The sequence below is a fragment of the Bos mutus genome, chromosome 8 (genome assembly GCF_027580195.1).
Source record: "Bos mutus isolate GX-2022 chromosome 8, NWIPB_WYAK_1.1, whole genome shotgun sequence".
Taxonomy (NCBI): domain Eukaryota; kingdom Metazoa; phylum Chordata; class Mammalia; order Artiodactyla; family Bovidae; genus Bos; species Bos mutus.
The window spans coordinates 102,951,121-102,976,666 of NC_091624.1; the positions used below are offsets into that span (position 1 = coordinate 102,951,121).

General features: G+C 44.3%; 1 protein-coding gene across 1 annotated transcript in view; it reads right to left on the reverse strand.

Annotated features, from left to right (window-relative positions):
* The window catches only part of PINX1 (PIN2 (TERF1) interacting telomerase inhibitor 1), a 65,510-nt gene extending 55,145 nt beyond the window's left edge, over positions 1–10,365 (reverse strand). The window contains exons 1-4 of the mRNA XM_005910596.3: positions 10,231–10,365; positions 5,328–5,437; positions 2,960–3,052; positions 1,032–1,110 (exon numbers count right to left, since the gene is read on the reverse strand). Coding sequence (XP_005910658.1) covers positions 1,032–1,110; positions 2,960–3,052; positions 5,328–5,437; positions 10,231–10,249 — 301 coding nt within the window. The 5' untranslated portion in view covers positions 10,250–10,365. The remainder of the gene's footprint in view (positions 1–1,031; positions 1,111–2,959; positions 3,053–5,327; positions 5,438–10,230) is intronic.
* Positions 10,366–25,546: the final 15,181 nt, after the last annotated feature.

Here is a 25,546-nt window from a genome sequence, read left to right on the forward strand (position 1 = left end):
GGGTCACAGAGTCGGACACGACTGAGCGACTGAACTATCACAGGGAGACAGCACCCTCTAGTGGTCTTGAGGTAAGTCCACGGGGGGACGGAGTTTAGAGTTGGGGCATTGTGCCCAGGGGACATTTGGTGATATCAGGAGATATTTTTGTCACAACTAGGGAGAGGGTGCAAATGGTGTCCAGTGGATAGCGGTCAAGGATGCTGCTAATCATCCTAAATGCAGAGGACGTGCCTCACAGCAAAGAATGATCTGGCCCAAAATATCAGCAGTGCCATGCCTGAGAAAGGCTTTACAGGCTCTTGCAATAATCCACAGGAAATACCAGCTGCTCAGACCATGCTGGGTACAGTGTAGGTGACAAGAGGAAGTCAGGGTCTGCGTATATTTTAGAGGCAGAACCGACAACAGTTCTTTCGCTGGAACAACTAGAAGCATGAAGCTGACATCAACTGAGCTGGGGAAGATGGTGGATAAAACAGGTTGTGGGGTATGCGGGTCCAACAGTTTACAGGGCGGGAGTTGGGGAGGTGCAGAATTGAAGTCTGGAAGTTGAGGAAACTGATGAAGATACTGAGCAGCGGGCTCAATACAAGTCTGGGGTTCAGGAGAGAGGGTGAAGCAGTAGAGAGAAGTGTGGCAATGGTCACCACATTGCCCTGGGAGACTGGATGGCGTAATAAGAGAGTGCAGATGGAAGATGCAAAAGGCCTGAACTGCAGGACCCCGGACACTGTAAGGCCGGGTAAGGGAACTGCAGCAGAGAAATGCAAACCAAGTAAACTGATCTTGTCATCTCAAACTCTTAACGGGGAGAAAAAGCCTCCGCTTACGACTAATGTTAATTCAATGCGAGTACCCAGAAATGTAAACAGAAGTGACTATCTGTGATAGCTACAAGCAGTTAACTTTCAGATATGACACTAACAGTAAAAAAAAAAAAAATGTTGATAAAAATATTTTATATTGAGATTCAGTTCAGTTCAGTCACTCAGTTGCGTCTAATGGATAAAAAGCAAAGGTTTCCCCACCTGCTGTTTCCTGCCCATGGCAAGTGTTCAACTGGGCCAGAAGCTGGTTAAAATCATCTTGATGAGCAATCCAGTTATCCTGAAAAATAGCAAAAAATCAATTAGAGGCAAACCTGTTATCTACCTATGCTGAGATAAGATATATATTGGAATCAAGGAAATCTGTGAATTTTTAAATGTTTCACCAAAATATTACTTTATAAATTTGAATGAAGAAGAAATAGTATAAATTTGAACTCTAATTTATCTATTTGTTGTTGTGTCCGACTCTTTTTCGACCCCATGGACTGCAGACCACCAGGCTCCCCTGTCCATGGGGTTTCCCAGGCTAGCATACTGGAGTGGGTTGCCATCTCCTTCTCCAGGCGATCTTCTCGGCCCAGGGATCAAATCTCAGTCTCCTGCCCTTACTACTGAGCCCCTGAGCATCTTGGAAGCTTAAGCCCTGATTTCCAATGTGGGTAACTTATCAAGTCAACTTATAGTCAAATAAACAGCAGGCAACCTTTGTGTTAAATATTAAAATAAAGCAAAACAAAGATTTTTTTCACACTAAGGGAAAACTATGTAGGTTAAAGGAAAAAAACAGGGATAGATTTGAGAGCTCTTTGCTTTGCTTTTTTGAGCCTATATGCCAATTCTATTTGCTTACACCCATCCCAATTTGAGAAAACACCACTGGGGAAAGGTGGGGGAAGGGCTCCAAGTCCCCCAAATCAATTAGCACCCACTGATAAGGTGCTCAGTTAGTAACTTCATCATAATAAAGAGAATCTGACTTTAAAACAGAATGAGCATCTCCAGAATAATATCAACTTGCAGGGTTTCCCTTTAGGAATTTGCCTCATAGGTACTTTTCAAAGAATGCTTAAATATGTTTACCTTTGAAAATGTTCAAGCCTATTGAATAGGCAATGCTTCTCCTAAAAAATTAAGTATATCTGTATATCCACCTCTAAAAAGCTACCTGCAAAAATCAACATTATGTAAACTCTTTTTAAAAAATTGTCCACGGTATGTTTATTAATTGATGAAAATACAGAAGATATTGCTACGCACTCCAACTACTAAGTGTGTGCATTGTGAACCTTCTGAAGTACTGGTCTTGGATTTTGTCAGATGGTTACAGCAATTGTTTCAGTTTTATTGAGATACAACTGACAAAAAACATTGTGTTAGTTTTAGGTGTACAACATGATGATTTGATGAATGTATAAACTCTTCCTTTTGGTTTAAGCTTTCAGCTGTTAGCCCAAACAATCTTAGCTGCTCAGCCCACCACTCAGAGCACCTGAACAAAGCAAAGTAATCCAGTTCACCTAAAGTCATTCCTCAGATTTTCTACCAGATTCTGTTGGCTGCAAAAATGTATGAACAAGGCTTTCAGTTCAGATGCTTTCTAAAGTGAGCAACGATACTAAAAATGAAAGGCAGGGCAAGCCATGAACTTTTAATTACAGAGTCATATTTGCAAAGTGTTAGTGTTTACTAGGAAATGTAACTTATCTCAACTGCTATACACCAACAGTCAGAAACAGACAATGGGACAAGAAAAGAACGGTACTCTCTTGCAGTATTTCTGAAACAAAATGCCACCAATTTTAGCAACATAATCTAATATTCCAACAGAGGTCAAGAAGAAAATTCCTCTCTGTCCTGAAGTGCAAAAAAAACACACAACACTTTTTGCAAAGTTCAGCAATAAGGCTACTTGGAATCTTTTATGCATAAGCAACAAGGCAAAATGACTGCATGTTACATGATGCACAGAAGCTTAGTCACTGGCTTGTTATCCAAAACATGGACTGTACATTCTTGAATAGCTTAAAACTGATCAATCAATTTGACTGGATTAATTTTTTTTTTTTTACACTGACAAAAGTAACAACGATGCAAGGAAACCCCCCAGCAGACACGCTGTTGCTCACTTCGTTATTGATAGTAGCTCCTAGTCCCAGGTGGTTATTTTTGACTTGAACTTTAATATGATCAGTGGCTCCTTGCTCCTGAGCCCCTAAACCCTGTGGAGATTAAACATAAACAGAGTTAGCATTTTCATCAGGTAGAAAAAGAAATTACCTCTCTCTTCCTTCATTAACTGATTCATCACTCACATTAGGAGGCTTTACCCTTGTGCTCAAAGAGGATAGTCTGGTGGAGTCTTTCAAGATATGTCTGTAACACCAAGGAGGCACTTACAGTGTTGTGCTGGGCTAAGTCACTTCAGTCGCATCCAACTCTTTGAGAACCTGTAGGCTGTAGCCCCCCAGGCTCCTCTGTCCGTGGGATTCTCCAGGCAAGAATCCTGGAGTGGGTTGCCATGACCTCCTCCAGGGGATCTTTTGACCCAGATATCAGATCTGTGTCTCTTATGTCACCAGCATGGGCAGGCAAGTTCTTTCCCACTAGTGCCACCTGGGAAGCCCTGCACTCACAGTGAAAGTGAAGTCGCTCAGTCGTGTCCGACTCTCTGCGACCCCATGGACTGCAGCCTGCCAGGCTCCTCTGTCCATGGGATTTTCCAGGCAAGAGTACTGAAGTGGGTTGCCATTTCCTTCTCCAGGGGATCTTCCCAACCCAGGGATTGAACCCGGGTCTCCTGCATTGCAAGCAGACACTTTTCCATCTGAGCCACCAGGGAATGCCAATTCTTCAACCTGAGGCTCACTTTAAAGACCATGGAAAAACTAAAAAGAACATGCCTTTTCTTGATGCGCAAAAGCAGAATGCTACTACCAAACTAACAGAAGCCCATCAGAGGCATTACAAGTAAGTGGCACTTGCCATTAAATAATTCTACAAAACAACCCTGAGGAAGGGGATCCCAAGTCCCCCGCATCATTAACACTCATTTGTCCCTGAGCACTTAGTGTACTAAAAGTCACCCAAGGTGGCTCTAATACAGTGGATGGAGAAAAAAAATAAGAGATATAAAGGGACCACATCTCAAGGATCTTGGACATTATAGGAGGAATTTGGATTCTACTGTTGTTGTTTTTTTGGCCATGCCCCATGGCTTGCAGGATCTTAGTTCCCCAGACCGGGATTGAACCCGTGCCCCCTGACAGTGAAAGTGCGAGTCCTAATCAAGGACTGCCATGGGATTTCCAGATTTTATTTCTTTAGAACAACGGGAAATCACTGAGCTTTTAAGCAAAGGAATGACATGATCTAATTTCTATATTCTAAAAGCTCACAATGGCTGCTGTAAGGCAAATGGCCCAGAGAAGGAAAAGAAGGGAGGCAGGGAAGCAGCCGAGAGGCTGCTGTGCTGATGAGGACAGGCAGTGGTGGTGGCTGGTCCAGGACAGGGCCTGTAGAGAGGAACGATGACCGGAGGGGCAGGAAGTGAGTGAGGTGGTGGAACCAAGCACCACTGCCAGGTTTCTGGCTTAAGTAAATAAACCCTTGACGGGGCATATTGGCAAAAATGAGGAAAACTTGAGAAGAAAAAGATTTGGGAGCGATCAAAAAGTTTTACAATAAAAATAATTGACTTAAGATGCTAACTCAAGTAAAAATGCCAAGCAGGCTGATGAATTTATAAGTTTGGAGCTCAAAGGACAGACCTGAATCTGGACTAGATATAGAAAAGTGACAACTCTCAGAATTTAGGTAATTCAAAGCATGGCATGGAATGAATGAGCTCACCCAAGCTGAGGACAGAAAAGGGCCTGGGGCTGAACCCCAAGGAATTCCAAAGCTCAAGAGTCTAGAGGAGGAAAAGCCAGCAACACATTTCAGGGTGGTTGGTAAAGCAGAGGGGAAAACCAGGACAGAGGGCAGTATTGTGGAAGCCAAGCAGGGGTAGTCGATGACATTCAATGCTGCTAAGGGATAAAGTGATGTGAGAACCAAAAAAGGATCCATTGGGTTTGGAAACAAGATCTTTAAAGACCTTAGCAATAATTGTTTAAGTATAGAGATGTCAGCAGAAGCCCTATTTGAGTAAGGAATAAATGAAATGTGAGGAAAAGGAGAAAATGTGTAGTCCAGTTATAAGGGTGAATAAAACTTTAAGCAACATAAAACTCTGATGATTAAGTGTGATTCCAAATGCAACCAACTAAAAGGCACCATCTACGAAAATCAGAGCAGGTTAAACAATAAACAAAGACAGCTGGCATTTATGTTCAATTCTAATTTTACTATCGCAATGTCTTTAAAAGTTAGTTATTTTTCCAAAATCACTTATTGATCCAAAACAAATTTCTCCCAGTCTCCTAAGAAAGATATATTTTCCTGATCTATAATCTCTCTGCATGGCTCCAATTCCTTTGCTCTTCTTCAAGATACCTTTCCTTTAGACCACCCCATCTTCTCTAGCATCCTCTGGCCAAACTTGGAGTCATCATTACTCCACGCAGTGTTTCTTGGATCCACAGCCCACTTCTGCTTCCGCCGACCTGTCAATGACAAAGTATCGCATCAGCAGCTTATCTTTCAAACCCAGAAAACACCTCACAAACACACACATACCTATGGCATACACACGATACTTCTATAGATGCAACATACACTGTTTTATTAGATACAGATATCAGATTCGGCCAGAGAAGGCAATGGCACCCCACTCCAGTACTCTTGCCTGGAAAATCCCATGGATGGAGGAGCCTGGTAGGCTGCAGTCCATGGGGTCGCTAAGAGTCGGACACGACTGAGCTACTTCGCTTTCACTTTTCACTTTCCTGCATTGGAGAAGAAAATGGCAACCCACTCCAGTGTTCTTGCCTGGAGAATCCCAGGGACGGGGGAGCCTGGTAGCTGCCGTCTATGGGGTTACACAGAGTCGGACACGACTGAAGTGACTTAGCATAGCATAGCATCAGATTCGTCATCCACTGGAACACAGTATCAGCTTGGATCATTTATCCTGGCGTCCCCAAACATTCTATAATCTGAACATACAAATTGATCTTGGAAAAGTGAAATAAAAATGTTTCAAATGTGACAAATCGAAATACGTGATGTACCATCAATTGGGCCTTCCATTCAGCGATTGGCAGCGATGTAAGGCACCCGTGACACCAAGGTCACCATCAGCAGTCATCACACACACGGTAAGTGCCAAATGCATCCATGTACTCTCAGCTTCCACAGTAACCCAATGAGGGGAGGCAGTCTGATCTGTACTTTTCAGATGAGAAAATCTGAGGCCTTCAGGAAGCATGTGCCTAATACCCCCAAGCAAGGACCAGAGTCTTTATACAAACCAAGGTCCTACCAACTCCAAAGCTCACATTCTTAATCCATAGCACACAACTGTCATGACCTTGGGGAGAATCAACCTACAGATACTAATCGAGACCTACAGATAACTAATCTCACTGAAACTCCCTACAGCCATATGTGACCCTTTCTCGGAACTCACACGATAAATTCCCTGTTTCTTTTCTTTGGCATTTATTTAACACTCCTCTGTATTACAGTTGTTTATATCCCTCTCTCATGTATGCTGCTATGCCATAAGCTCTTTAATGCTCACACCCATGTTCTTATTCTTTCTTATGCTTCACTGCATTTGCCCATAGCAGGCATTCAGGAAAAATATAATCGAATATATGAATGACTGAGAAACAAAAAAAAAAAGGAGGGAAGGAAAAAGAAAGGCGACAAGAAAAGGGGGAAAGGAAACAAGGAAGATAACTGAATTGAGGAAACTGCTTTGAGTCCCTACAAGTTGTTTTTGTTTTTTAATGTATATAGTTAACTGACCATTAGAAACTCAAACTTACCACTACACTTTTAAGGAAAATTACAGCAGAGAAAAAGGACTCCAGAAGTTTCTTACACAAGCATATGAAACCCAAAAGTAAACGGTGGCCAAGTGGGCAATCTGGAGGTCAAATGTCATCATCACGTGCCTGGTGCACCACTGGAAGCAGAGTACCAACAGCGGCTCATGCCTCAGCAGTGTCCTAATTGATTCACTGCAGGTAAAACCAATACAGAGATCCTTAACCATCCACACTGTAGCAAAAACAGGTAAACCTTTACAGGCACGCAGGCAGAAAAAGAGCACTTAAAAAGGAAAATGAGCTAGGCTCAGATGTATCATGTTTCACAGGGAAAGGGGGACCCCAAAATGCTACTAAGGTGACTAGTTACCACTTTACTTATCTTAGTAAATACACAGCCTCATGTCGCCTCTGCTAGTGAACAGCATATGAGATGAGCCTGGCTAACTAGGGCTCTCTCTGCAAGGCTGCTTCTGGGTGCATGTTGGAGCGCATGTCTCCAAACTAGCGTCGGCCAGGGGTCTCTGACTGGGGCTTGTGTGAAAGAGACATTTTTGAGAATGACTGTGCCCACCCTCTGCAATAAAGACGGCATACAGTTTATGTCACAAACGCATATACTATAATGCTGGCACAAGAGACTGGAGAGTCGGCTGAGGTCAGCTTTTCTTCCCCAGGGAAATGGCAGGTATCTCCAACCAACAGAGTGCACACATATGCGCTCAGTCGTGTCCAATTCTGTGCAACCCCATGGACTGTAGCCTGCCAGGCTCCTCTGTCCAGTGGATTTCCCAGGCAAGAATACTGGGGTAGGTTGCCATTTTCCTCTCCAGGCGATCTTCCCAACCCAAGGATCAAACCTGCATCTCTTGTGTCTCCTGCACTTCAGGCAGATTCTTTACCAGTGTACCACCTGGAAAGCAATGGAGTAGGGTAGTGTTTCCCAAGTAAGGATGTTAAATGCAGGGGAGGACTCAGGACAGAGTGTCCTGAATCTGCAGAATCACTCTTTGGGGTGAAGGGGGTAACCATCCTCTGGCAGGGACTCCTCCTACATGGAGATCTAGCCAGACATTTTCAGGGTAACCCCAACAAACAACCCTGCACACAAGAGGTGCCAGGTCTAATCACTCCACGCCCAGGACCACAAAGTTTATGCCAGGATTCAGCTTACCCTGAGAAGTGTGTTGAGAGCCAAGAGCCAGGGGCAAAGTTTTGTCTTTTTTTTTTTTTTTCGCCCAAAGACACTTTCAGATATTCAAGACCTCAAAAAATATATCCTCCATCCATGTATTCTTATTAAAACATTTTTTGAGACATAGATTAAGGCATAGATTAATCTTGACATAGAGTCAAGATTAAGGAAACAGCAGTATAAAACTGTAATGCGATGACCATTAAAATCTGTTAATGATAGCACTGTCATTTGATTAGAAAATGTAATAATTGCAAGTGTCAAAAACTGGTCCTAATAAAAAGTGGGTCTAAGACTCCAAATTAAAGACTGAGAAGTGAGCATGATAAATGAAATTTTTCTCTTATGTTTCGGTAGGCTAGATTTCTTACCTTAAATAGGGGAAAATCAATAAAATATATTTGACAATTAGAGAAATGCAGGATAAAGGATGTTTTTGAGAAACATAAAGAAAACTACTAGATTTTTAAAACAGGAATAGATGCCTGGGAAGATAAAAGAGAATACAATCTAGTCCATATGGCAAGGGAAAACAAAGGAAACAGCATACTTACTGAAGTGAAAATATTAAGGTTAATCAGCGGAAAAAAGTAGGTTACAAAACTGTATCTACAGAATTATTACAATTGTATAAACGATCAGAGAAAATAATTGCTGGGTAGTGAAATGGCGGGCTGGGATTTCTCTAAGCTTCTGCTTTCTCACTTCTAAAACAAGAATACCAGTCCTAAGTGTCTAATCACAGGGGATGCTACTAATTTACTAAATCATATTAAAAGGCAACACAAAATATTGGGTTGGCCAAAGTATAGGGTGTGGAAAACACTTGAGTGAACTTTTGGGCCAACCCCCTGTTATCTATTATTATGCCAAAGATTTGAAAATCTGGAGACATGGGGTTGGGGGGAGAACTGAAAATACTCTCTTGAAATCCTGCAGTCTGAATTTCTGATGTCCACAGATGGCACCACGCATCCATACTTTGAACTATTTCACATTCACCATCTCATTGACTTTTTTAAGACAACCTAGTGATGACCGTAATCAAAGATGTTTTTAATAGCCACAGAGAAACTGATCACGGAAAGAGACATAAATGAACAGCAGAACTAGTACTAATGTTTCCATGTACATGCTGAACTAAGTGTACATCAGAGAATATTAAAACCAGAAGAGATTTAGCCACGCTGGTTATACAGATGAAGAAACAGGGCCCACAGGGTCACACGAACACATACATACTCCGTTCCGTAAGTCCTTATTTAAAAAACAATAGTAGTCTGCTGACCCTAGTGACAAGAATGTAAAGAAACAGCGACAACTAGATCGATTTTGTCACTTTCTACCTCAATGACTTGGGGTGAATTATTTTCCTCTGAATCTCAACTTCTGCCCCTGTAAAATTTGAATGGTGTCTTACCCACTTAGTTTCGTGCTCCCATTCCTCCACCTCTTTAGATGAGAGGATGCCGACAGCATTTATTTCATGGAGTCCCTGTGTAGTTGCTGTTGGTCTGTTAAGCTGTTTCTGGTTCTTGTTCACCAAACACTTTCAAAGGGACCGGCCGGCTTTTCAGGACCAAACCATGACTGCCCTCTGGTGGCCGGTAGCCTTAACTACAGGTCCCATTCAAAAGTTAAAAAGCCGGTCCAAAGGAAGGAAATTGACGAACTTCACAAAATAATAGTGAATGTCAAGGGCAAACCCAAGCACCGCGGGCGTTGCGGCCAACACTCCTCTCAAAAAAGGCTGTTACTAATTCCAACTACCAAAGTCACAACCACCACGATAACATTTAGAATCACTCATTAGCCCTGCCTCCCCTAAAAAACACGAACTTCCAGTGTTTACTGCTTCTAAGCTCTTGGCTTTTCTATTTTCTTGATTCAATACATCTTCAAAGACGGGGTTTCACTGCTGGCCCAACAACTTCTTTTTAGCCAGAGGACGCTGAGGCCTGGGGAAGTAAGAGTTCAGGTTCCCAAAACCAGAGTCCTGACCCCTCACTGGAACCCACCGCCCACGTGTGCAGGTTTGAGAGCGAAGACAAGCGTCCCAAGTGGACACTCGGTCTCATCAGCAGACCTGTAGCTAACTTTGGAGGAAGGCTGAGCTGGGAAATCTCCGCGGCAGCCAGGAAGAGCCGAGATGGGCTTCCAGGACGCCGTCCCCCGGCCCCCTCCAGCCCACTGCGCGCCGCGGGCCACCGGGTCACCCGGAACCTTCACCCTCGGGCCCGATCAAACCTCCGCGCCCAACACTCACGCTCAGCCAGCATCGACATGTCGCCGAGCCTGTGACGCTGCGGATCTCGGGACCTGAACGACAGCAATTACCGCAGGGCTGATAAGAGGAGAAGCTGAAACTACCGGACTCGCACGCCAGCGGCGGGGGGCGCGCTCTGATGACGTAAGCGAGGCGCGACTGGCTCCTGAACCGCGCGGCTGCGAGTGGGCGGGGTGCGGGCAGCATAGCACTCTGCCTTTGGGAGGATACTGGGTAGGCTAATGGTTTCCAAGGCTTGTTTCAACTTCAGCGTTCCGTGTGTCTGTGATATATCTATGAGGAACATCCACTAAAAAGAACCGTTATAAGTTTGGGTGTTTTTTTTTTTTATTACAGAATCTTGATATTTTTAAATTGTCAGCTGGAAGTTCTGGTGGTTCAGACGGTAAAGAAAATGCCTACAAGGCAGAAGACTCGACTTCATCCCTCTGTGGGGAAGATCCTCTGGAGAAGGGAATGGCTACCCATTCCAATATTCTTGCCTAGAGAATTCCATGAACAGAGGTGGGCTATAGTCAGGGCATGGAGTCGCGAAGAGTTGGACTCGACTGAGAAAGTAACACTTTAACTATTTTTCAGTAGATACTGCACTTTTAAAAAGAAGGTGGCAGTTCTAGTTCCAGTTTTTTAAGAAATCTCTATACTGTTCCCCATAGTGGCTGTACTAGTTTGCATTTCCACCAACAGTATAAGAGGGTTCGATTTTCTCCACACCCTCTCCAGCATTTATTTCTTGTAGACTTTTGGATCGCAGCCATTTTGGTGAGAAATGGTACCTCATTGTGGTTTTGATTTGCATTTCTCTGATAATGAGTGATGTTGAGCATCTTTTCATGTGTTTGTTAGCCATCTGTATGTCTTCTTTGGAGAAATATCTGTTTAGTTCTTTGGCCCATTTTTTGATTGGGTCGTTTATTTTTCTGGAATTGAGCTGCAGGAGTTGCTTGTATATTTTTGAGCTTAATTCTTTGTTGCTTCATTTGCTATTATTTTCTCCCATTCCGAAGGCTGTCTTTTCACCTTGCTTATAGTTTCCTTTGTTGTGCAGAAGCTTTTAATTTTAATTAGGTCCCATTTGTTTATTTTTCCTTTTATTTCCAATATTCTGGGAGGTGAGTCATAGAGGATCCTGCTGTGATTTATGTCGGAGAGTGTTTTGCCTATGTTTTCCTCTAGGAGTTTTATAGTTTCTGGTCTTACGTTTAGATCTTTAATCCGTTTTGAGTTTATTTTTGTGTATGGTGTTAGAAAGTGTTCTAGTTTCATTCTTTTACAAGTGGTTGACCAGTTTTCCCAGCACCACTTGTTGCTGGGCATACACACTGAGGAAACCAGAATTGAAAGAGACACATGTACCGCAATGTTCATTGCAGCACTGTTTGTAATAGCCAGGACATGGAAGCAACCTAGCTGTCCACCAGCAGATGAATGGATAAGAAAGCTGTGGTACATATACACAATGGAGTATTACTCAGCCAATAAAAAGAATACATTTGAATCAGTTCTAATGAGGTGGATGAAACTGGAGCCTATTATACAGAGTGTAGTAAGCCAGAAAGAAAAATACCAATACAGTATACTAACACATATATATGGAATTTAGAAAGATGGTAAAGATAACCCTGTATGCGAGACAGCAAAAGAGACACAGATGTATAGAACAGTCTTTTGGACTCTGTGGGAGAGGGAGAGGGGGGATGATTTGGAGGAATGGCATTGAAATATGTATATTATCATATGTGAAACGAATCGCCAGTCCAGGTTTGATGCATGACACAGGATGCTTGGGGCTGGTGCACTGGGATGACCCAGAGGGATGGGATGGGGAGGGAGGCGGGAGGGGGGTTCAGGATGGGGAACACGTGTACACCCGTGGCGGATTCATGTCAATGTATGGCAAAACCAATACAATATTGTAAAGTAATTAACCTCCAATTAAAATAAATAAATTTATACTAAAAAATATAAATAAATAAGTAAAAAGAAGGTGACAGTGTGAGACATTCCATTCTATTCTTTAGTCTCATTGCAGACTTGCTTAGAGCAGGGCTTCCCAAACTTTAAAGTGCAAGTAAATCACCTGGGAATCTTGTTGAAATGCAGTTTCTGGCTCAGCAGGTTGAATGGGGCCAGAGATTCTGTATTTCTAACAAGCTTCCAAGGATGTGGCTGATGATGGCCTTACTTTGTATAGCAGGCCATGGAACAACCAAAGGCAGGAAGGAACTCAGGGTTAAGGTATACTTTTTTCTTTTTTACCTGTTCAAGAAAAATACTTTATGAAGAACACTTTAGATGATGGTGATGCTGCTGCTACTGCTAAGTCGCTTCAGTCGTGTCCAACTCTGTGCGACCCCATAGACAGCAGCCCACCAGGCTCCGCCATCCCTGGGATTCTCCAGGCAAGAACACTGGAGTGGGTTGCCATTTCTTTCTCCAATGCATGAAAGTGAAAAGTGAAAGTGAAGTCGCTCAGTCGTGTCCGACTCTTAGCGACCCCATAGACTGCAGCCCACCAGGCTCCTCCGTCCATGGGATTTTCCAGGCAAGAGTGCTGGAGTGGGGTGCCATTAAACACTTTCAAAACACTTCAAAGAACTGAACCCAGATGGTTTAGGTAAGTCGTCTGTGCTATCCCCCTACCTTCAGGCAAGTAAAGACCAGTATCAGGGACTGAAGGTCACAACTTCTTTTCTACACCTCTGGCAAGTCTCATACCATCCTTGCTCCCCCCCCCACCGCCCCCCCCCCCATTACACACAGTTGTAAAAACTAGCTACACATTTCTGTACAATCACAAAAAAGGATTATGTGTTGCGTTACATCTTTATTTTCTATTCCAGATATATCACTAACATTGTATCTATAGGAAATAAAGCTGAATCTTGCCAGTTTAATTTAGCTCATTGCTAAGCAGCACTAGAGGGATACAATGCAGGGCTGGGGGATACGGAGCAGTCAGAGAACACTGACAAAGCCCAAGTTCTGCTGCCAGCTTGGGATGAGCCCTTGGGCAAGTCATTTCACCTCTTTTGCTATCTCCTTCCAATCTATGAAAAAAAGGGTGATCTCTGGGATCATTTCCAAAATCTGAAAGATTTTCAGAGAATTGCTTTAATCGGATCTAGTTGCTGTTGCCCAAAGAATGAAAGGCTCATTGCTCCTGGAGGATTTCTCCTGCAGTCCTGGCCATGTCTTCCTTAGTCCCCACGAGGAACACAAGTTAAGAAGCATCTACCCACCCTGAGATCCAATCCACTGGAAATGGTTGCTTGATGAGATTTATTTACCCATTGTGGGAGATGGGGACTGTCTGGTTTTGCTGGGTTCCTCCCCCTTCAATCTGCTTTAAATTCCATCCCATTTCAGTTGCTTATACTGAGTAGGAGAATGTGTCAGTCATACTGGGTTGTTGGGGTTTTTTTAAGATTTTTTTTTTTAATGTGGACAATTTTTAAGTCTTTGGTGAATTTGTTACAATATTGCTTCTTTTTTTTAACCTTTTAGTTTTGTTTTGTTTTTAGACCTGGAGGCATGTGGGATCTCAGCTCCCCAACCACAGATGGAACCTACCCCCCTGCATTGGAAGGGGAAGTTCTCACCACTGGATGCTAGGGAAGTCCCTGAGAGTGTTTTTTTTTTCAAGTCAACAAGCCCAGTAAATACCAACTAGCGGCCCTCATGTTCCTGGCCCTAGCCGACTGTTGTGGGCAGAGTACCCTCTTTCTTGATCCCACTCCAGAAATGACTTCTGGCTCCCCAGAAGCAGTTCTGGCCTGCCATCCCTCCTCTGTTAATCCTGCCTATCAAAATGTTGTGACTTCAAGCTTTAAGTTCAGTTCAGTTCAGTTCAGTCGCCCAGTCATGTCCGACTCTTTGCAACCCCATGAATAACAGCATTCCAGGCCTCCCTGTCCATCACCAACTCCCAGAGTTCACTCAAACTCATGTCCATTGAGTCGGTGATGCCATCCAGCCATCGCATCCTCTGTCGTCCCCTTCTCCTCCTGCCCCCAATCACTCATCAGAGTCTTTTCCAATGAGTCAATTCTTCCCATCAGGTGGCCAAAGTATTAGAGTTTCAGCTTCAACATCAGTCCTTCCAATGAACAGCCAGGACTGATCTCCTTTAGGATGGACTGGTTGGATCTCCCTGCAGTCCAAGGGACTCTCAAGAGTCTTCTCCAACACCACAGTTCAAAAGCATCAATTCTTTGGCACTCAGCTTTCTTCACAGTCCAACTCTCACATCCATACATGATCACTGGAAAAACCATAGCTTTGACCTTTGTTGGCAAATAATGTCTCTGCTTTACAATATGCTATCTAGGTTGGTCATAACTTTCCTTCCAAGGAGTAAACGTCTTTTAATTTCATGGCTGCAGTCATCATCTGCAGTGATTTTGGAGCCCCCCAAAATAAAGTCTGACACTGTTTCCACTGTTTCCCCATCTATTTCCCATGAAGTGATGGGACCAGATCCATGATCTTCATTTTTTGAATGTTGAGCTTTAAGCCAACATCTTCACTCTCTTCTTTCAATTTCATCAGGAGGCCTTTTAGTTCCTCTTCACTTTCTGCCATAAGGGTGGTGTCATCTGCATATCTGAGGTTAGTGATATTTCTCCCGGCAATCTTTTGATTCCAGCTTGTGCTTCTTCCAGCCCAGTGTTTCTCATGATGTACTCTACATATAAGTGAAATAAGCAGGGTGACAATATACAGCCTTGACTTACTCCTTTTCCTATTTGGAACCAGTCTGTTGTTCCATGTCCAGTTCTAATGGTTGCTTCCTGACCTGCATATAGGTTTCTCAAGAGGCAGGTAAGGTGGTCTGGTATTCCCATCTCTTTCAGAATTTTCCACAGTTTATTGTGATCCACACAGTCAAAGGCTTTGGCATAGTCAATAAAGCAGAAATAGATGTTTTTCTGCAACTCTCTTGCTTTCTCAATGATCCAGCGGATGTTGGCAATTTGATCTCTCGTTCCTCTGCCTTTTCTAAAACCAGCTTGAACATCTGGAAGTTCACGGTTCACGTATTGCTGAAGCCTGGCTTGGAGAATTTTGAGCATTACTTTTCTAGAGTGTGAGATGGGTGCAGTTGTGCTGTAGTTTGAGCATTCTTTGGCATTGTCTTTCTTTGGGATTGGAATGAAAACTGACCTTTTCCAGTCCTGTGGCCACTGCTGAGTTTTCCAAATTTGCTGACATATTGAGTGCAGCACTTTCACAGCATCATCTTCCAGAATTTGAAATAGCTCAACTGGAATTCCATCACCTCCACTAGCTTTGTTCATAGTGATGCTTTCTAAGGCCCACTTGACTTCACATTCCTGGATATCTGGCTCTAGGTCAGTGATCACACCATCGTGATTATCTTGGTTGTGTAGCTATTTTTTGTACAGTTCTTCTGTGTATTCTTGCCACCTCTTCTTAATGTCTTCTTCTTCTGTTAGGTCCATACAATTTCTGTCCTTTATCGAGCCCATCTTTGCATGAAATGTTCCCTTGGTATCTCTAATTTTCTTGAAGAGATCTCTAGTCTTTCCCATTCTATTGTTTTCCTATATTTCTTTGCACTCATCGCTGAGGAAGGCTTTCTTATCTCTCCTTGCTATTCTTTGGAACTCTGCATTCAGATGCTTATATCTTTCCTTTTCTCCTTTGCTTTTCACTTCTCTTCTTTTCACAGGTATTTGTAAGGCCTCCCCAGACAGCCATTTTGCTTTTTTGCATTTCTTTTCCATGGGGATGGTCTTGATCCCTGTCTCCTGTACAATGTCATGAACCTCCTTCCATAGTTCATCAGGCACTCTATCAGATCTAGTCCCTTAAATCTATTTCTCACTTCCACTGTCTAATCATAAGGGATTTGATTTAGGTCATACCTGAGTGGTCTAGTGGTTTTCCCTACTTTCTTCAATTTAAGTCTGAATTTGGCAATAAGGAGTTCATGATCTGAACCACAGTCAGCTCCCGGTCTTGTTTTTGCTGACTGTGTAGAGTTTCTCTATCCTTGGCTGCAAAGAATATAATCAATCTGATTTCGGTGTTGACCATCTGGTGATGTCCATTTGTAGAGTCTTCTATTGTGTTGTTGGAAGAGAGTGTTTGCTATGACCAGTGCATTTTCTTGGCAAAACTCTATTAGCCTTTGCCCTGCTTCATTCCGTATTCCAAGGCCAAATTTGTCTGTTACTCCAGGTGTTTCTTGACTTCCTACTTTTGCATTCCAGTCCCCTATAATGAAAAAGACATATTTTTGGGGTGTTAGTTCTAAAAGGTCTTGTAGGTCTTCATAGAACCGTTCAACTTCAGCTTTTTCAGCATTACTGGTTGGGGCATAAACTTGGATTACTATGATATTGAATGGTTTGCCTTAGAAACGAACAGAGATCATTCTGTCATTTTTGAGATTGCATCCAAATACCGCATTTCGGACTCTTTTGTTGACCATGATGGCTACTCCATTTCTTCTAAGGGATTCCTGCCCACAGTAGTAGATATAATGGTCATCTGAGTTAAATTCACCCATTCAGTCCATTTTAGTTTGCTGATTCCTAGAATGTTGATGTTCACTCTTGCCATCTCTTGTTTGACCACTTCCAATTTGCCTTGATTCATGGACCTAACATTCCAGGTTCTTATGCAATATTGCTCTTTACAGCATTGGACCTTGCTTCTTTCACCAGTCACATCCACAACTGGGTGTTGTTTTTGCTTGGCTCTGTTTCTTTATTCTTTCTGGAGTTATTTCTCCACTGATCTCCAGTAGCATATTGGACACTACCGACCCAGGAAGTTCCTCTTTCAGTATCCTATCATTTTGCCTTTTCATACTTTTCATGGGGTTCCCAAGGCAAGAATACTGAAGTGGTTTGCCATTCCCTTCTCCAGTGGAACACATTCTGTCAGACCTCTCCACTATGACCCTCCTGTCTTGGGTGGCCCCACATGGCATGGCTTAGTTTCATTAAGTTAGACAAGGCTGGGGTCCATGTGATCAGATTGGCTGGTTTTCCGTGATTATGGTTTCAGTGCATCTGCCCTCTGATGCCCTCTTGCAACACCTACCATCTTACTTGGGTTTCTCTTCCCTTGGACCTGGGGTATCTCTTCACAGTTGCTCCAGAAAGCACAACCCTGCTGCTCCTTACCTTGGATGAAGGGCATCTCCTCACAGCTGCCTTTCCTGACCTTGAAGGTGGAGTAGCTCCTCTCCGTCCTCCTGCGCCCAAGAGGACTTCAAGCTTTAGTGTCCACTAAATCTGTGAATCTCAACAATGGAAAATTGTGTCCAGAGATCAAATCTGATTTTTTTGACTGCCTTATGATTGTTTTCTTTACTGTCTTAGGTGAGCCTTCTCTGGCCTTTGAGCAAAACGATAACACTTTAGTTTCTTTCTCTTGAGATAGTTTTAGGACTACAGGTGGTGGGGAGGAAAGGTGTAGGAGTAGGTTCAGGGAGATGCCTGCAAAGGGAACCAAGAGACACAGAGTGGGAGTTGGATGATGAAGGAGGAAGGGCTGACTTGGTTAGCAAGGGCTGACATATGCTAGTCCACTGGGACCAGAGCTGAAATAGCTCAGGTCACTTGGAGAATGTGGTGAGGAGTCCAGAGTGTGGGAGCCTGGCTGTTTGCAAAGGTATTCGTTGCTCTTTCACTCTTACCTGATATTTAGAAAGGGCATTTGGAAGGCTCCAGCAGTGAAGGGAGTTGGGGCTGCAGTGGCAGGCACAGAGGTACCCCTTGGAGAGTCACTTTCTCGGGCTAAACCTAGCAGAGCCTGAAGTTGTTTTATTTATTTTTTCCAAATTTATTTATTTTTAATTGAAAGAAAATTGCCTCAGAATATTGTGTTGGCCTCTGCCATACATCAACGTGAGCCAGCCGTAGGTATACATGTGTCTCCTCCCTCTTGAACATCCCTCCCACCTCTCACCTCTTCCCTCTCCTCTGGGTTGTTACAGAGCCCTGGTTTGCATTCCCTGAGTCATACAGCAAATTCCCATTGGTTGTCTATTTTACACATGGTAGGCAGTGTATATGCTTCTGTGTTACCCTCTCCATTCATCCCATCCATTTGTGTGTTTTACTTTATCTTTTTTGGAAATCATAATTGGACCACAAACAATTAACAGCAAACCTGGGAAACCTCCCTCCCAAGGAGAAGCAGCAGGTGGAAAAACAAAACAAAACCAATTCTGGGAGTCTAGGCTCTAGGCCGAGCTGATTTTCTGGAGGCATATCAATGTTTTCTTGAAGTCATCCGACATAGTTTTATGATTCTAGGCTCTTGATTCAAGGTCTATAAGAGATCGGCTGCTCCCAGAAAACAAACAGCAAATGAAAAATTTTCCAAGCATTTTCTTTCCTTCTCTGTGTTCACGTTTATGTGGTATTTCCAGATACAGGGCCAGACACAGCAGAATTTCCATCCTCCTGGTACAGCTTCTAAAATTCCTCCCCAAATGCCTAAGGCTCTTCCTCTTCAGCAGATAGATGAGGAGAGCTTGCATAACATGATGAGAGTAACATCCAAATAAAGTTGTGGAGGGGTGGGGAGGGGGGCTTAATGTACGCTTGAAAATTCTTGACTATTCCTTTGTGTTCTGTCATAATCTGTGTGTGGGTTAGAAAAGAATTTCCAGATGTGAGGCAAAATGTGAGGAGAATTAAGTTTATTAGAGTGGGAGACACCGTTAGAACAGTGAGCTGGCTCAAGGGAGAGCTGACCCCTTTCGCGGGCTGGTAGCCAATTTTTATGACCTCAAGACAGAGAAGATTCCTACTGGAACACCTAGGTAGCATTAGTTGATTGGTTAGGATGTTATACGATGGGTATTTTATCTAAAATGAGGTCAGGAAACTGGCCGATTTAGATCCAGAGGCTCATGGCAACAATTACAAAGTTGTTCAGTTGCTAATTTGTGTCTGATTCATTGTGACCCCATGGACTGCCATACGCTACACTTCCCTGTCCTCTTGGAGCTTGCTCAGACTCGTGTCCATTGGGTCGGTGATGCCATCCAACCATCTTGTCCTCTGTTACTGTGGGACTTGGTTAATTCTGGAGATTTTCATCCTATGACCTTGGTACAGGGCTGCTCAGTACCTTAGCTGATACACCGCCTCATTTCCACATTCTTCTGGAGTTGCCTTCAGAATGAGGCATTGCCTTTATTTGACTTTGTCTTAAGTATGTCTTTTTATTCTGATGCTTTAACATCTGGGGCCTTGCTGACCCAGTTCATGGATGGAGTAAACTTAACACAAGTTCATGTGACTGACGCACAGTGAGGCCAAACAGACTGAAATGTTGGGGTTTGGTGTAGAAGAGGGTTTATTGCAGGGCCATGCAAGGTGGCCCTAAAAGAGCCCCACGTTCCCTGAAGTTTTGGCAAAGCACTTTTAAAGCCAGGTGTGGGGGTCGGGGGATGGCGTTGCAGGGTCTGTGATCAGCTTATGCACATTTCTCTGGTTGGCTGATGGTGAGGTAACAGGGCAGTGTCCCAGGGTTGAACAGTATCAATCCTTAGGCTCCAGGAAGCCTGGCGCTGTGTCCTGGTCACCAGGTAGTTAATGTCCTCTTTTTGTTGGAGAGGGAGAGGTTTTTTTTTTTTTTTTTTTTTTTTTGTCTTTTTTTTTATGTCTGCCAAACAGCTCAGGAAGTGCGCATCAATTACTGTTATCTAGGTACTTCAGTTCAGTCGCTCACTCATGTCCAACTCTTTGTGACCCCATGAACTGCAGCATGCCAGGCCTCCCTGTCCATCACCAACTCCTGGAGTTTACCCAAACTCATGTCCATTGAGTCAGTGATGCCATCCAACCATCTCATCCTCTGTCATCCCTTTCTCCTCCTACCCTTAATCTTTCCCAGCATCAGGGTCTTTTCAAATGAGTCAGCTCTTCGCATCAGGTGCCCAAAGTATTGGAGTTTCAGCTTCAACATCAGTCCTTCCAATGAACAGCCAGGACTGGTCTCCTTTAGGATGGATTGGTTGAATCTCCTTACAGTCCAAGAGACTCTCAAGAGTCTTCTCCAACACCACAGTTCAAAAGCATCAATTCTTTGGCGCTCAGCTTTCTTTATAGTCCAAGTCTCACATCCATACATGACCACAGGAAAAATCATAGCCTGGACTAGATGGACCTTTGTTGGCAAAGTAATGTCTCTGCTTTTTAATATGCTGTCTAGGTTGGTCAGAGAGGAGCTAAAGCAGAGGATGTGGGGGAAGTTCCCACAGGCCCCCAATCTGCCAAGGCCCCGTGGGGACATGCTCCAACTGGGTTACAAAACCACTTGGCCAGGCGCTCTCCTTTCCTGTGCAAACCAACCCGTCCAGCCACTTCCCAGACCACCTCCTTTATTGGGCTCTGACACTCTGGGCCACTGTCTCCTTGTCCTAATCACCCCAGGCCCAGGTACCAGACAACTAGGGACCGCCCTGTGCCCCCCAAAATTATTCAGACTAGCCCACCTCAGCCTGCTTCTCCTCGTGTAAACCACAGCTTCCCCTTTCTCCCGCTGCATCCCGACCAACCCTAGTGCTTCCCCATGCGGCTCCCCTTAGCGTCATGTGCTCCCTCCTCTTGAGACCTGTGAGTCATAAACTATTCTTTCACTGTGAGTCTTCTCTTGACCTGTTGGCCTTACCATACCTGAATCATAATAAATGCCCACATTTTAAAAGCAGACATATTGTGAAGTTTCAGGATGTCAGACCCATGTATGTTCAAGTGTAGGTTCCTGGGCAATTTCCACTATCTGGGAGTATCTGGCATATTGAGCACAGCACTTTAACAGCATCGACTTTTAGGAGTTGAAATAGCTCAGTTGGAGTCCCATCACCTCCACTAGCTTTGTATGCACTAATGCTTCCTGAGACCCACTAGACTTCACATTCCAGGATGTCTGGCTATAGGTGAGTGACCACACCACCTTGGTTATCTGAGTCATTAAGACCTTTTTTGGTACAATTCTTCTGTGTATTCTTGCCTCCTCTTCTTAATCTCTTCTGCTTCTGTTAGGTCCTTACCTTTGCATGAAATGTTCTCTTGGTATCTCTAACATTCTGGAAGAGATTGTTTTCCTCTGTTTCTCTGCACTGTTAACTTAAGAAAGAGTATCTACTGTGGTTCAGAAATAGTGCTGCTAATGGAAGCTGTGTAGGTGTCAGGCCCAGGCAGGGCTGGATCAGTGCGGCAGAGCCACTGGAGTCTATATGACATGGTATGTTCTACCAGGGTGCTGGTATGGCGAACTGCCTGCAGAGACAGGGGTGTGGTCCTTTGCAACCAAGGGCAGGTGTTTGCTATCTGATGTGAGAGAGATGACGCCTCCCCATGGAGCAAAATTCAGACCAGCCTCCAGCCCACTGGAAACAGCTGGGTTCATGAAGCTTCTTCCCTGTGAAGCCAGCTGTGCCTGTGCAGGCAGCTGGTTCCTATCACAGCACCTGCGGGGAACTGGGGTGGGGGGAACAGGCTGGTACCCTGGGTACTGCTGTTGCTCCAAGTAATAGCATCCTTTGTCTCTGACCCAGAAGTCTCGTGTCTTCTGTCAGCAAGCAGGAACCTGACAGGCTAACTCCCCAGCTTGTTAGTAGGGTTAATCTTAGCTCCCCCTCCCCACAGTTGTTGGCCCTCTCTACCCAATACCAGTCTCCTGGGGTGGGGTTGGGGTGGGTCTTGTTCTTCCCTCTATCACTATCAGTGAGGATGGTCTCCTTGAGGAATGGCTCTGTGTCCACCTCTGGAGGGACAGGCGTCAGGAGGTAGAGCCAGGCTGGCTGTGCTTACCCAAATGAGGGGTCACTGACCACTGGGTCACAGAGGCCCCACCAACCACCAAGTCAAGTAACAGAAGGAACTCCCTTTGGGAAAGCCCCTCTATTAGTCTGCTCAACTTTCCATCACAAAATGTCACAGACTGTGGGATTTAAACTGCAGAGATATATTTTCTCAGTTCTGGAGCCTGGAAGCCCCTGGTCAAGGTGTTGGCCACTTCAGGTCCGCATGAGAACACTCTTCCTGGCTTGCAGATGGCCACCTTCCTAATCTATCCTCGTATGGGGCTGCTCCAAACACAACCCCATGCAGAGTAGGAATGTGTGCCTGTCCTTTTTCTTCCTTTTCCCCTGGAGGGAGAGGTGCCATCCACTTGTCAAAGGGAAGGGGGATCAGGTGGTATAGTCAGCTTGAGAAAGAATGTAAAGGTCCCATCACTTCCCTGCTGGCTCAGTGGTAAAGAATCTGTCTGCCAGTGCAGGAGATGCAGGAGATATGGGTTCGATCCCTGGGTTGGGGAGATCCCCTCGAGGAGGAAATGGCAGCCCACTCCATTATTCTTGCCTGGAGAATTCCACGGACAAAGGAACCCGGCAGGCTACAGTCCATGCGGTTGCAAGAACTGGACACGACTTAGCAACTACACCATCACCATCATCATGGGGAAAGGAGCTTGATAGACAAGGGGAAGTGACAGGCAGCTGCCGCAAAAGAGAGGGAGTGTAGGGGGGCAGGCATCCAGGACATAGCACTAATACCAGGAAAGCTCCCGAGGCTTGTCGAGAGCTCCAGAAGCTGCACAGGGATCCTTTGTTAGCTGGCTTCAGTCTTGCTCAGAGGTGACCACATAGGTGGAATTAGCTAAGACCCTCCCAAATGCCAGTGAACAGCCACTCACCTGGGCTCATATTCTGCAGAAGAGAAGTCAGGGAGGAGAGGCATAGAACCCCCTTGTTGAATGTCTAGAATATTTCTTCCAGGACAACAGCATTGAGCTGGTGCAGGTGTGCTTCCCAATGTACATATCTGACTTTGGGCGCTTCAGAAAGACATCTGCTCAACCATCTCAAGCACCTGCCAGCCATGGAGATTCAGAGACATTTTTTCAATAAGCAGAGGGTTTTTGGTTTTCTTTTTTCTTGTTACAAATCCCTGAGTGACCAAAGCACAGATTCTTGCTGGGACTGCAGAACGCTGGCAGTGATAGCCCGAGGCTGCTATCTAAGGAAAACATTCTGCTGAGGCCTTGTGGACAACATGGTCTCATGTGCTCATTTATTTCACACCCGTGTTCTAAAATAATTCCTTTCAGCTGAAAATGTATCTTCACGTAACATAATAGAAGGAAGTTGTGAGCTGGTTCCATTTCCCCAGTGACATTAACATATGGGCTAACTTTCCTTCCAGAATCCCACCCCCTCTTTCTCTTTTTGCTTTTCTGTCTTTTTCTGGTGCCAAGAAGGAAAATTTGAAAAGAGAATATTACCTGTATAACATAGCTCTTACTTATCTTTCTTTCCCCAACCATTTTACAGGAGACAGTGGGGAATCTTCCTACCCTGGTCCTTACCCATTCCTGCCTCTCCATCCCCATGGTCTTTGCCCAAGTCAAGCCCTTGCCTTCTCCTGCCTGGATCATTACAGTACCCCTACCCTCTCCTGGGCTTCCCTGGTGGCTCAGATGGTAAAGAGAATCTGCCTGTGTTACAGGAGACCTGGATTTGATCCCTGAGTCGGGAAGAACCCCTCGAGAAAGGAATGGCTACGCCCTCCAGTATTCTTGCCTGGAGAATTCCAAGATCGGCTAGAGTCCACGGAGTTGCAAAAAGTTGAACCTGACTGAGCTACTGAGACTTCCACTTTTCACGTTCACCCTCTCCTGGTGGGTCTGTGATCTTCCAATTTGCCTTCCATTGCAAAAAGGGTAATCTCTCTGAAACTGCACACTGGGTCCTGCTGCCCTCCTGTTTCACCCTTTACTGCCTTCCCATTGGTTGCAGGATGTACCCAGCCTCCATACCAAGCCATTCACCTCTCAGTCTTCTCCCTCCTCCATCACTCCACATGGTATCAAGCTGTTCTACTCAGGTTCATGGCTTTTCTATCTTCCCGAAATGCCTTTGCTCTTCTTGCCCAACTGGCAAATTCCTAGTCTCTCAGGCATCACTTACTCTTGGAAATGTCTCAAGTCCATTCAAGTTGAGCTGATCACTGCTTATGAGGCTCTTCCATCAAGCCTGGCATGTGCTCCCGAGGATTTTCCCTGCCTGACTGAGTACCTACCTATGAGGACTGATCTTCCTCTTCTTTGCAACTTCAACACTAGTCCAGTGTTTGACTTAAAGCAGACTCTTTAAAAATGTGTGTAGAATTGAAAAGCTATGTTGAAGAAGTTTGACTGGCTGGTGGCAATGGTAAATTATACCCTTTATGATTACTAGAAGGGTCACTCCAGTTCAACAAATATATATGGACTCTTTCAGTCTGTGCTGGGTGTTCTTCTGTGCAATGAGGACACCCAGATAAACAGAACATCATTTCTTCAGTTAATGACCCCATAGTTGATGAAAGGCTTCCCTGGTGGCTCAGACGGTAAAGCATCTGCCCGCAAGGAGGTAGACCTGGGTTCAATCCCTGGGTTGGCTTCCCCTGGAGGAGAGTATGGCAACCCACTCCAGTATTTTGGACAGAGGAGCATGGTGGGCTACAGTCCATGGGGTCACAAAGAGCTGGACATGACTAAGTGACTAAGGACAGCGCACACTAGTTGATGAAAGAAGACTAGCAAGGAATACTTCTGATACTAAATGATTGTTACTATACTGTGGGTAGGAGCAAAGTACTGTGCCAGGTGTCCTCAACATGGCTATACAGCCAACTCTAGGGAGTTTCAAAAATATGCATAATTCCATTTATATTAAGTTTCTGAAATAGTCAAACTGGGGAATTCCCTGGTGGTCCACTGGTTGGAGCTCCGAGCTCTCACTGCTGGGGGCGTGGGTTTGATCCCTGGTCAGGGAACTAAGATCCCACAAGCCAAGCAGTGTGGCCAAATAAATAAATACAAATAAAACATTCAAACACATAGAAGCAGAAAATATAAAAGTAGATGCCTGGGGGAAGAGGAAATAAGTTGCTAATTAACATGTATAAAATTTCAATTATGCAAGGTAAGTTAGCTCTAGAGATCTGATATACATTGTTCCTATAATTGAAATCATACAATATGTAATCATTTGTGTGTGGCTTCTTTTTACTCAACTGTATGCTCTAGAAAGAGTTCCCAGTGTTATGCAGCTGTATTTGTTCATTCCCATCATCATAAAGTAGTTCCTAGAGTAAAATACCCATTCTACGGTGTTTCAGTGTTTGGCTACTATGACTTGTGCTGTTACGAACATTCTTGTGTCTTTTGGTGAATATATGTACGTTTTTACGTGGCACTTACACCTAGGAGTAGAAATGTTGGACTATAGATTATATACACATGCAGCTTT